Source organism: Oncorhynchus keta, chromosome 9 (assembly GCF_023373465.1).
Source record: "Oncorhynchus keta strain PuntledgeMale-10-30-2019 chromosome 9, Oket_V2, whole genome shotgun sequence".
NCBI lineage: Eukaryota > Metazoa > Chordata > Actinopteri > Salmoniformes > Salmonidae > Oncorhynchus > Oncorhynchus keta.
This window is the reverse complement of record NC_068429.1, coordinates 35058927-35071802: the sequence shown is the minus strand read 5'-3', so window position 1 is coordinate 35071802 and position 12876 is coordinate 35058927. Positions and strand designations below refer to the sequence as shown.

At 40.6% G+C, this 12876-nt stretch overlaps 1 protein-coding gene across 1 annotated transcript in view; it reads right to left on the bottom strand.

Annotated features, from left to right (window-relative positions):
- Nucleotides 1-12876, bottom strand: part of atp8b5b (ATPase phospholipid transporting 8B5b) — a 19801-nt gene extending 6925 nt beyond the window's left edge. Inside the window, exons 1-15 of the mRNA XM_035776151.2 lie at nucleotides 12649-12876; nucleotides 6549-6630; nucleotides 6313-6371; nucleotides 6063-6176; nucleotides 5019-5117; nucleotides 4819-4880; nucleotides 2680-2752; nucleotides 2411-2481; nucleotides 2185-2267; nucleotides 1903-2061; nucleotides 1688-1776; nucleotides 1272-1459; nucleotides 593-801; nucleotides 406-449; nucleotides 102-267 (exon numbers count right to left, since the gene is read on the bottom strand). Coding sequence (XP_035632044.1) covers nucleotides 102-267; nucleotides 406-449; nucleotides 593-801; nucleotides 1272-1459; nucleotides 1688-1776; nucleotides 1903-2061; nucleotides 2185-2267; nucleotides 2411-2481; nucleotides 2680-2752; nucleotides 4819-4880; nucleotides 5019-5117; nucleotides 6063-6176; nucleotides 6313-6371; nucleotides 6549-6603 — 1471 coding nt within the window. The 5' untranslated portion in view covers nucleotides 6604-6630; nucleotides 12649-12876. The remainder of the gene's footprint in view (nucleotides 1-101; nucleotides 268-405; nucleotides 450-592; nucleotides 802-1271; nucleotides 1460-1687; nucleotides 1777-1902; nucleotides 2062-2184; nucleotides 2268-2410; nucleotides 2482-2679; nucleotides 2753-4818; nucleotides 4881-5018; nucleotides 5118-6062; nucleotides 6177-6312; nucleotides 6372-6548; nucleotides 6631-12648) is intronic.

The window sequence follows — 12876 nt, the reverse complement described above, 5'->3', positions numbered from 1 at the left end:
TAGACATAGGACTGTGGTGAGGTACAATTTGTACCTCAAGCCTCCATAGTCACCTACACCCATGCAATAACATGTGAATCCAGCAGGAGGCGCTTGCTCACCCTCCTTCTTCTCCTCGGGCATGACGGTGTGGCACAGTGCCAGCAGGCGGAAGAAGGCCTGCACCTCAGGGTTGCCCTCCCTCACAACCTCCACCAGGCTGTTGTCATGGAAACAGAACTTTGGGTCTGCCAAGTTGTTCCAAGAGAAGTCCACCTTCTCTGTTTTCTACCGGAGAGAGAAAAAGGAGGGTTAGGAATGTTTATGCCACAGAATGTAAGGACGTATTGCCAAAGAAAGGGACTTAGAGATGGTTCTTTCATACATTAAATCCATAAACCCAACACACCCTGTTCCACCTCTCACCTCATTAATCTCCACTCTTTGTCCTGAGAAGTCCAACAACTCCCCTGGAGAACAGAAGTACATTTCGTCAGTTACATGGTACAGTGACTGATTGGCTCCAATGTGTATTAAATGAAGTCTTAATGTATCTGTGTGTGTAAACACATGACAACTGTTTGTGTGTGTGTATTCCAGCGCCAGGCCTCACCATAGGACTTCCCGTTGATGGAGCACTTGTTGAAGGTCATGACGTTCTGTGTGAGTGTTCCAGTCTTGTCAGAGAAGATGTATTTGATCTGGCCCAGCTCCTCATTGAGCGTGGTGGTCCTGGCCTCGGCAGGCGTGTCATTCTTGGGATAATACATCTTCCTGTCCCAGTTTATGTAGAAACTGTTCCCCAGGCGAATTATCTCCACACTGCACCCAACACACAGGAGGAAGAGAAAGAAAGAGAGAGAGAGAGAGAAAGAAATGCAATCAATTCACGTTGATGATTAGTGGTGAAACAGTCCTGTCATCAAAGGCACAGTAAGAGTAACACGTTTGGGAATTTTGATGCACATGCAGTGAATGACTAGATCAGAGGTGCCAAACTAATTTTGCCACGAGGCTGTGTCCTTCAACGAGATCCGGAGGGCCGCACTGAAAATTGGTTATGTTTCCTCAACGTCAAAATTGGCAAGAAATAGTCATCTATCCATATTTTTGGGATGATTTTTCAATGCTCCCTGACAGTCCAGCTTTCATTTCAGTGATTATCAGCTGGACACATTCAAAAAACCTGTATGAATGTAGGTCCATTATAATTTCCATATATATATATATTTTTACAACAATATCTAAAATATATGTTTGTCACTCCAAGAGAATATGTAAAGTGCACTGACCTGACATAGAGAGATATAGGCACCACAGTGTTGAGGATGATGACATAGGACCAGAAAGTGAGGAAGGCTGAGAAGGGAGCGTTAACCCCCTTGGGCAGGAATGCAGCGAACTTAGAGCCCTCCTGGTATTCCCAGATCCCATTCCCAATGGCCAGGATTAAACACATAATCATCAGGAAACCAAAGATCTGGAAGGCCGAACAACAGTTGTAGCGGTATTTATTAGAGGGGTAAAGAAAAATGTTGTTTGGGTGCCAGGCAGGTATTAACCTGTAAGAGGTAGGTGTGTGTGTGTGTGTGTGTGTGTGTGTGTGTGTGTGTGTGTGTGTGTGTGTGTGTGTGTGTGTGTGTGTGTGTGTGTGTGTGTGTGTGTGTGTGTGTGTGTGTGTGTGTGTGTGTATAATACTCAAACTCACACTCAGCACCAGCACATTCATGAGGCGATCAATGCTGGTCCGTTTGAATGTGGTCCTTCCGCAGTTCTGCATTAGCTTTGTGTCTGGACCTAAAATAATGAATAGACCTATCATCGGTTGAGGATGTTTTTTTTAATGAACGTTTTGGCCATATAAAGGGACACCCTAACCTAATAGGTAATGTCTCAGTCATTATGGGGACCAATATGGCACACCTCCAAAGACGACCAGGCCGAAGCACCACTGGGTGTTCCTCAGAGTGCAGCCTCTCAGCAGTATCCTCTCTTTGTCCAGTGAGTACGTCTCTCCCTTCAGGGTCAGGGTGCCAGTGAACTTATCTAGGCGGTTGTTGGGAGGCTCACAGCGCACCTCGCCTACACAGGGACAGAAAGGTTCAGGGACTATACAACAGTGACTGATGAACAGGTAAGAGTATTCTAAATCATATGATCTAGACTTTTAAGCCATGATAATATATCTGTTTTTCCCAGTCTTACCATTGAAGTTGGCCAGTTTCTCTACGCTATCCTCCAGCTTCCCTGTCACAGTCAGGGCCTGCTTCACCTTCAAGTTAGTTTCTCTAGAGGAGGAAGAAAGCAGGATGAGAAACACAGAGGGAGAGCTGATACAATTAAAAATGGCAGTGAAATTTCACAGGTGTGAAATGTACACACACAAACATGCAAACACATACATGCATACATGCAACACACAGAGACACACCCGTCTAGTTCAGCAGTTTCTATGTAGACAAGATTGAGAGGCTCACTGCTGGACAGCAACAGAAGATCAGCCTGGAGAAGGAGTGATAGACACAACAAAAGAAGGGAGAGAGAGAGAGAGAGAGAGAGACTCCATAAATTATGAAATCAGTTAGATTTTCAATTCTGTAGAATGACTGGTGAACCTCACTGGCTGATTGTATTTCTATTGTACATCTGCCCTTTGACCTTATCACCATCTGCAGACACCTTTATCACCTCCATCCTTACCGTGACAAACTGATTATTCTCTAGCTTGACGATGTCCCCAACTTGAACATCCATCCACTTTTCACTCTGTAGTCTGAAAAGAGCAAGAATGTAATGTTGCAGCGCTAAAGCAAGCCTACAGTGACCTCTGGTGTTTGAAAAAGCTAATAACACTGACTAACGTCACCGCCAGATGCATTCATAACAACTATATAGACCTCTCGAGAGGGGAGAGGCTATATGGACATGCCTGGTGCCCAAATCGATGACGTGTGTTGCGCAGTTGATTGGACACGAATGGATTTGGTTCAGTGAGAGCCATGCATTTATACTGAACTAAAATATAAACGCAACATGTAGTGTTGGTCCCATGTTTCATTAGCTAGAATAAAAGATCGCAGAACTGTTCCATTTCTATAAAATGTTACGCACACATTTGTTTACATTACATTTCTGCTTTGCCAAGATAATCCACCGACATGACAGGGGTGGCATATATTGAGCGTGCAACTGGCATGCTGACTGCTAGAATGTCCACCAGAGCTGTGCCAGATAATGAAATATTAATTTCTCTACCATAAATCGCCTCAAATGTTGTTTTACAGAATGTGGCTGTACGTCCAACCGGCCTCACAACCACAGACCACGTGTAACCACGCCAGCCCAGGACCTCCACATCTGGCTTCTTCACCTGCAGGATCGTCTGAGACCGGCCACCCGGACAGCCGATGAAACTGTGCGCTTGCACAACCAAATAATCTGCACAAACTGTCAGAAACCGTTTCAGGGAAGCTCAACCGACTTCAGTGGGCAAATGCTCACTTTCGATGGCCCCTGGCACGCTGGAGAACTGTGCTCTTTACGGATGAATCCTGGTTTCAACTGTAGCGGGCAGATGGCAGACATTGTGTATGGCATCGTGTGGGCAAGTAGTTGTGAACAGAGAGCCCATGGTGGTGGTGGGGTTATGGTATGTGCTGGCATAAACTACGAGCAGCTAAAAAAATTGCATTTTATAAACGGAAATGTTAATGCACAGAGATACCGTGACGAGATCCTGAGGCCCATTATCGAGCCATTCATCCGCCGCCATCACCCTTATGTTATAGCGTAATAATGCACGGCCCCATGTCGCAAGGATTTGTACACAACTCCTGGACCCTGAAAATGCTCCAGTTTTTCCATGGCCAGACATGTCACCCATTGAGCAGGTTTTACATCCTCTTGATCGACGTGTATGACAGCGTGTTCCAGTTCCCACCAATATCAAGCAACTTCCACAGCCATTGATCAATAGTCCACAATCAACAGCCTGATCAACTCTATGTGAAGGAGATGTGTCTGGTTACACCAGATACTGGTATTCTGATCCACGCCACTATCTTTTTTTTAAGGTATCTGTGACCAACCAATGTGAAATCCATAGATTAGGGCCAAATGAATTTATTTAAATTGACTGATTTCTGTAACTCAGTAAAATCTTTGAAATTGGCACAGTGTGTCCTATGCTCCCACTTGCTGCGGACTGGTGTCCTGGATTAAGGAGAGGGAAGTAGTTAGATAGTGTAGCCAATATCAGGGTGACAGCTAAAGGACATTTATACTAGTGATTTTCAATGTAGCCTAGAACTATGGCATTAACGTCTACATTTTTATTAAAAATAAGGAACAATTACTCCTATAAAAACGGAATGATTCTGAAAACTCTCCGAAGTCCCAACTTCAGTAGGCAAGTGTCAAATTCAAGTTTCTTGTCACAAGCATAAACTAAGCAAGCTGGGGAGGTTGTTATGTATGGGTGTAAGATGGCACCTTGATACCATCTGTTGGAAAATGTTAATAACTGCAACACCAGTGTTTTTTACCGGTGTGCTTGATATACTCGGACGTATCACAATGTACTGAACAAGACTGGTTACTCGCATCAATGACTCTGTCTCGTCATTTAACATCCAAATTGAGGTCTCATTATGATGACTGACTGAACCGAATCCGTTCACCCCCACTAAACTCTCGCTGCGCGACATACGTCATATACTTTGGGCACCAGGCGTGCCCTTGTAGCCTCTCTGTCTTGAGACTATTGCTAATCTTTGACATTCAAGCACTTTCCAAGCACTGAGAATCTGGTTTACACAACAACAGCAAAAAGAGACTCACTCTCCTTCAACGAGGACCTCCACCTGCCGGTTGTTCACCTGTTTGTCACATCTGTGTCTGTTCTACACAGGTGAAGGAAACGGAAAGAGAATAAGGATTTGAAGACCAGGACATGTACATCATTGTGACGACAAACAGGTGAACGTGGACCATCTCCTGCATGCAGTCTTAATACTGTAGTTAGTAGATGTTGAGCTCACCATGTCGTCGCTGCCGTCCTTGGCCATGGTCATGGAGAGCACCAGGACCAGGGGGACCACGGTGGTGTACCAGGGCAGGGACGAGACCTCTGGGATGCTCTGAGAGGAGCCAGGAGAGACAAAACTCACCTATATTGTATATTGTACTACTATACTCCCTACTATACACTGTACACAAAACATGAAGGACACTTGCTCTATCCATGACCAGGTGACTCCAGGTGAAAGCTATGATCCCTTATTGATGTCACTTATTAAATCCACTTCAAGCAGTGTAAATGAATGGGATGAGACAGGTTAAAGAAGGATTTTTAAGCCTTGAGACAATTGAGACATGGATTGTGTGTGTGCTATAGAGCTTTTAAATGGGGTATGGTAGTAGGTGCCAGGCACACCGGTTTGTGTCAACAACTGCAACGCTGCTGGGTTTTTCACACTCATCAGTTTCCTGTGTGTATCAAGAAAGGTCCACCATCCAAAGGACATCCAGCCACCTTGATACAACTGTGGCATTGAAGTCAACATGGGCCAGCATCCCTGTGGAACGCTTTCGACACCTTGTAGAATCCATGCCCCAAGAAATTGACAAATTGAGGCTTTTCTGGGGAGGTACTGTATAGGCCTGCAGCCAGCTCCATTGGCATGAGGACGCTTACGTGGACACTATGAAGAAATACACATTTGCACTCAGATTCAATGTACGTTTTTTGTATATTTCAGGAGTTTGAATATGTGTACAATGATTCCCTTGATTTGGCCTTGGACTGGTGCTATCTAAATCGTACGTAGATATGCTGAACGATGAACTGGATAAGATATTAGAACTGGTTCAAATCAAAAGAGTTCAGAGAAGCATATCTAATGTCTGTTGAAAGCCAGTGAAGATGTCCAATTACATGTACATTGTGTCATACGGATGTTCTCCTAACAGGTATAGTATGTAGGCGTACAGTCCCAGTGCATTTGTCAACAGGACTCAGCCCTGTGCAGCAGTGAGAGCATACGGTTTAGAGCGGCTGCATTATGAGACTGTGTCAAGGTTACCTGGAGACAGAGGAGGAAGAGGAAGTAGGCATTGGCCAGTCTCTGGAACTGCTCAAACAGATTGAGTGGGAGAAAGGTGAATATGTTGTATTTTGAGGTTTTGATGGCATTGTCCTGCATGGGGAGCAAGAGGGGAACGTGTTACTGTGACATATACACATGAACACATATATAACATGCATACAACATATACGCAGAGACACATCATGTAAACGATGGTTTGGAATGAAGAGTCAACCCCAGTACTCACAGCGTACTTGTAAGACAAGTTGAGTTCTCGGTCATTTGCTCGTAGGTGTCTTTCTTCTTCTGTAGGTGGAAACACAACATAATTTAAAGATCACTGGTGTGGCCATCAAAGTAGCAACTTTTCCACGAATAAACTCTGGTTTTAACATACATTAGGGCTGAGACACAGGTGTGGCAGTAAAATAATAAATTCCGCACCAGAGCGGGCATCAGACATCAACAGGTCATTTAACTCACCTTTCACAGCCTTCCCCCCACACTCCAGGCCCAACCGTGACAGTAGGGACCCCATGTTCACCTCAACACTTCCATATTCCACCTGGGAGAGAAATTGATGGGTGATGTGGAATAGTAGCTAGAAACATAATGGAATAATAGTGAAACTCGTAATCTAAAATTATGAGAAGCAAGGTTGGGAAAATTCCTGACCAGGATTTCTTCATACAAGGGTGGTGCAGCTCCAGTATACTGTAACTATTTAACAACAGGAACGGTCTCATTTACTCTAGTAAATCAAATCAAATTTTATTTGTCACATACTCATGGTTAGATGATGTTAATGCGAGTGTCGCGAAATGCATGTGCTTCTAGTTCCGACCATGCAGTAATACCTAACAAGTAATCTAACAATTTCACAACAACTACCTTATGCACACAAGTGTAAAGGAATTAATAAGAATATGTACATAAAAATACATGGATGAGCGATGGCCGAACATGCAAGATGCAGTAGATGGTGTAGTAGGCCTATATTCTCTAACCAATGTGTGGAACAGCAAGTGTAGAACAGCTATAATTGTATTGTGACGTTGTGAAGTTCATGGTGAGCCTTGCAGTGATGTACTCACATAGGTCTTTATTTTATTTTATTTTTTTTTAACCTTTATTTAACCAGGCAAGTCAGTTAAGAACAAATTCTTATTTTCTTATTCTTACTTTAAATGTAGTGTCTTTGGTAACGACCACTCTTATCAGTTTTACACTACTGATGAGAGCGATAATTAGTTAATCTCTGCCCCCGCCTCCATACATATCCTTCTGCCCACAGACAAAGGCACACACCTGTTCCCTAAGCAAAGAGTGAGCTTCCTGATATCTAAATGAACACAGAGAATTGACTAGGTGAAATTGAGCAACATTAGAGCATTGATAATGTTACAGAGGTGCTCTAATGGGCTTTATAAGGATTGTCTTTTAAGTTTTGGACAAGGAGCAGGTTTCTATGAACATGTTTCTCATACACAGATGAAATGGATCCTGGAGGAGGCCTAATTCAATAACTACATCAGGGATTCTTGAAAGTAGGGACAATCCTTGTCAGGCAGGAAAACTTTATTTTTATAGTTGATTGTTTTATATAATTTTTTTGACATTATTTTAAACAACAAAATTACATTTAGTGGAATATGCCCTTGTCCGGAGCAAAGGATCCAAATGTCAAAATCTCCAAAAATGTTTTTAAAATTCTAAAAACTGGCAATAATGAATATTAACTGAAATTAGGTGAACTATTAGAATTTTTGCAAACAGGAAATGGCGGAGCGATTTCTACAAAGTGCATCTTCAATTGAAAACAATCACAGTAAGGTACTGAATTGTTACCTAGACATCATTTGATATGATAAAAAAGGCAACATTGGAACTTTAAGATAGAATATACATTTGTTAAAATATGTACATTTTAATTAGTTTTTTTGTCAACTCCGTGCTGAGTACTGAAAGATCTCAGAGAATGGTTGTTTTTATTTAAGATTTTTTATTGAATAATCTTCCATATTTTAGAAATGTTTGTGTTGAATTTGCATTTTTAGAGGCAAAAACATGTACAGTGCCTTCAGAAAGTATTCACACCCCTTGACATTTTCCACATTTTGTTTTTAGTGCCTGAATTTAAAATGTATTAAATTCATTCGATTTCTTTTGTCACTGGCCTACACACAATACCCCATAATGTCAAAGTGGAATCTTGAAAAGCTGTAATGCCTTGAGTCAATAAGTATTCAACACCTTTGTTATGACAAGCCTAAATCAATTCAGGGGTTAAACATTTCTTAACAAGTTTTATTCTTAAGTTGCAAGAACTTTAATAGTGTTTAACATGATTTTTGAATGACTACCTCATGACTACCTCCTCAGTCGAGCAGGGAATTTCAACCACAAAGACCAGGTAGGTTTTCCAATGACTCGCAAAGATGAGAACCTAGATGGGTACATTTGTTTTTATCACATATTGAATATCCCTTTGCGCTTGGTGAAGTTATTAATTACACTTTGAATGGTGTATCAATAAACCCAAACACTACAAAGATAAAGGTGTCCTTCCTAACTCAGTTGCCAGAGAGGAAGGAAACCGCTCCGGGATTTCACCATGAGGCCAATGGTGACTTTAAAACAGTTAGAGTTTAATGGCTGTGATAGGAGAACTGAGGATGGAGCAAGAACATTGTAGTTACTCCACAATACTAACCTACTGTAATTGATTGAGTGAAAAGAAGGAAGCCTGTACAGAATGCAAATATTCCAAAACAAGCATCTTGTTTGCAACAAGGCACTAAAGTAATACTGCAAAACATGTGGCATAGAAATTAACTTTTTGGTCTGAATTCAAAGTGTTATGTTTGGGGCAAATCCAATACAGCATATCACTGAGTATCACTCTCCATAATATACATATGCTTTCAATATTTGTGTATTAATTTCTACAATTTATAGTCGGTTTAAAGTTATTCAAATTTGGAGTTTTAACATATTGTCCCATGTACATTGTGCAATTGACCGTTGGTCCTTACCTAGACCCATAGGGATATCCAAAGGTGATCCAAATTTACCACGGGCATTATGATTGGGTAGCGTACCGCTGTACTCTGAATTGATGATTACTTGTGTGCTGCCAGCTTTGGGCATGTGGGCAGTGTTGAAACAATTGAAACAGGTTTGAAACAAACCCAACCTTGTGACGCAGTCACGACCACAAGTCTCACAAAACTCTGTTTTGGACGAGACAGACTTTATGACCAGAATGATCCTATTAACCCTTTGTAGTCAATCTTGACAGTAGAATAAATGTTTCTGACTCATATCAATGCCAAATAGGCTGTTTTGTAAATTAAGTTTTTTTTAGGGAAAGATATTCAGAATTTTTATTTGAATCACTGTTGTGCAACATATTCTTAACTTATTGAAGTATTTGCAGTTCTAGACCAGTAATGTAAATGTTTGATTCTTAAATGTTGTTTTATGTTCTGAATCTAGAAAAACATGCCAAAAAGCTAAATAAATTAGCCCTGGAGAATTATATAAAGCTATAACACAAAACAAAACTGTTTGGAGATTTGTATTACATATTTGACTAATCTAATGTTAGAACTAAATAATGAAGGCCTTTTATCACTTGCTGAACAATACATGCAGAAATGAAATGCTTTTATGATGTCTGACAGAGGTGACATAAAATGCAACTAAATGGATTTATCAGGATATTGTTCCTTTACATGGTGATAGATGATACTGTACTTTGATCTATCAAAATTTACATTTCAAATGTTGTTCATATTTAGACAAATATTTGTGAAGAAAAGTTGAGATTGTTCCATCTTTCAAGATTCCCTGAAATATGATTTTCATAAATGTTGTTCTGGATTCCTGTCGCTGGAGCCTTTTAAAATTAAAATAAACCATAGTCCCTGGGAATATCTTAGTCCACGTCGCCAAACTATGACTCATCTTTAGTACAGTGTAATTTGTTCCATTGGGAGTCTTTGAAACGTGTTCAAAGAGTCGTTCCATTATATTTTATATTTTCAGTCATTTTTGTGCACAAATATTTATTTTTTAAATCCTGTTATATAATATCAAGGGCCTTTAATATAGACCACATGCAAAATTCAAGAAAGACTTGCTAAAATTTCCCTCTGACTTCTGGGAAGATTTTAACACAGACACACATTTCTCCAAGTTTTCACCCTCATTGTGAAGCCCTAGTTATTTTGTTGCTTTGACAGTCATTTTTAAAGATGATTATTTATTTAATGTTATTGGTGATTCACTTTAAAGTAAAACAAACCCTGTCTCTCATTTTAAGTCTTGTTTTATTAACATGTTGAAACTACTCCTTTTAAAAAAATCTAAAGAGACATTGAACATCAAATAGTCAAATTATACTGTAACAGCAGGTGATCTGGGTCTACTCTTAAAATAAAAAAAATAATAAAAAAATCTGGTATGTTGTGGTGGAAAACTGAACAGTTCGAGCATAACATGTCAACCATAGACAGACCGGCTAGAAACTTAATATTAATAATACAACAATTATAATCTGAAGCTTGCATTCAATTCCTCCTCCCTGTTGCACACAAAAAGCTTCCATTCCCCCTGTGACAAAGGGATTTGCTTGCTAAGGTTACGGTTAGGCTTAGAATAAGGTCAGAATAAGGGTTAGGGTTAAGGTTAGGATATGGTTGAAATGTTTCTGATAGTCAGTAAATAGTCTGTAGACCATCTACAGGTGGACTATCCAAATAAAGTGTTGCCTTTTATTTGGCACTTAATAGGCACTTACTACCTCTTGAGATGGTGGAAAAAGTGTTTTTTAAAAGTTGAACATGTGCTCGTTATGAAACAATGTTAAAATTAGGTGAAATATAAAAAAAAATGTATTTTACCAAGATACACTACTCAAAAAGCACCTAATTGGTGTAACGACCCAAAAATAGAAGAAAATACAATTTATAGTCCCTCATAAAGACATTGACTGTACCATACTAGTTTCTTCTACATTAACGTGCTATGGCTTACGTTTTCTTCCCTCGATACTCACTGGTAGAGCACAGTGGATTCGGAAAGTATTCAGACCCCTTCTCCACATTTTGTTATGTTACAACCTTATTCTAAACAATATAGAGTCCACCTGTGGTAAATTCAATTGATTGGACATGATTTGGAAAGGCACACACCTGTCTACGTAAGGTCCCACAGTTTACAGTGCATATCAGAGCAAAAACCAAGCAATTAAGTCAAAGGAATTGTCCGTAGCGCTCCGAGACAGGATTGTGTCGAGGCACAGATCTGGGGAAGGGTATCAGAAAATGTCTGCAGCATTGAATGTCCCCAAGAACACAGTGGCCTCTATCATTCTTAAATAGAAGAAGTTTGGAACTACCAGGACTCGTCCTATAGCTGGCTGCCCCAACAAACTGAGCAGTCAGGGGAGGAGGACCTTGATCAGGGAGGTGACCAAGAACATGACGGTCACTCTGACAGAGCTGTATTGTGTGTAGATTGATGAGGGGATAAAACATTTTTTAATCCATTTTAGAATAAGGCTGTAACGTAACAAAATTTGGAAAAAGTATAGGGGTCTGAATACTTTCCGAATGCACTGTTTGTCATGTTGAGATGTAGCGCCAATCCTTATCAACACTTAGTACCAGAGAAAAATATCCTGTTGATAATTCATACTGAGTCACTACACTTGAGATAGCTCATAACCCTGAACATTAGACCTGGTATTCCCTACAGTATATTCACAAAGCTCCTCTCAAGTTATCTTATCTCTCTTCTTATCTGTTTTCTAGGTCCTTCGTGATGGGGGCCACCAGCTCAACCTCATATTAAAAAAGCCCACTTTTTATTTAAGTTAAATGGAAAGCATTAGAATGACATAAACGGTATTTCATCTGTATGTATTGATAGTATATAGCAATGGAGATCACATGATGAGCCACTTATATAATTTGCCATTTCAGATTCTCAACGGAACAATTTTCCTTTCCACAATGGGATTACAATAATGGGTAAGACGACTTGAAGTCTCTGTGCGTTCATAATGTCAACAGGGTTGTCACCATGACACCGTGTAGTTCAATCACCACAGCTACATTTATTTTTGGCAGAAACTGACAAATCAACAGCTGTATCCACAACTCCAAACCAGAGGTCATAAGGTGATCTATTCCTCTCACGCCCACCACAACACAACACCCCAAACCAAAACAAACTAGGTCATCACAATGCTTTCCCACAACAAAAAACTACACACACACAGTATTCCATTCATTTTTGTTTTAGTTGAGACTCACATTGGACATCTCTACTCCCTTCATTGTACCAGAAAATACACTTTGATACGGTGCTTTATTGTGTTTAAGATAATTGAGATGCTGGAGGTCAATTCGACTTTGATCCGGTTTTACTCAATAGCCAAATACTGTATCTCGGAAGTATCTGAACTTGTAGACAGACTCCCTCCTAGACCCCAGACACAGGTTCACCACATTGTTAGCAGCAGTATCAGTAGAAAGTCATAAAAATGACAAATCCAATCATGACTGTCACTTACGTCAGTGAGAAGAATGGTATCAGAGTCCTTAGGAATGGCAAGGTCCTTCAGCAAAACACACAGATAGGTACAAATCAGAGGAGCGGGGAGAAAGTACAATACCAATGACTCCCAGTTCTCTCACTCAGCGCTATGCTTCCGTCTGGTCAAACACAGACACAGGCCGAGACGTAGACGCAGACAGAGGCGCTCCTCACAGACCCCTAGGTAGAAGGCAGGAGCAGAGCA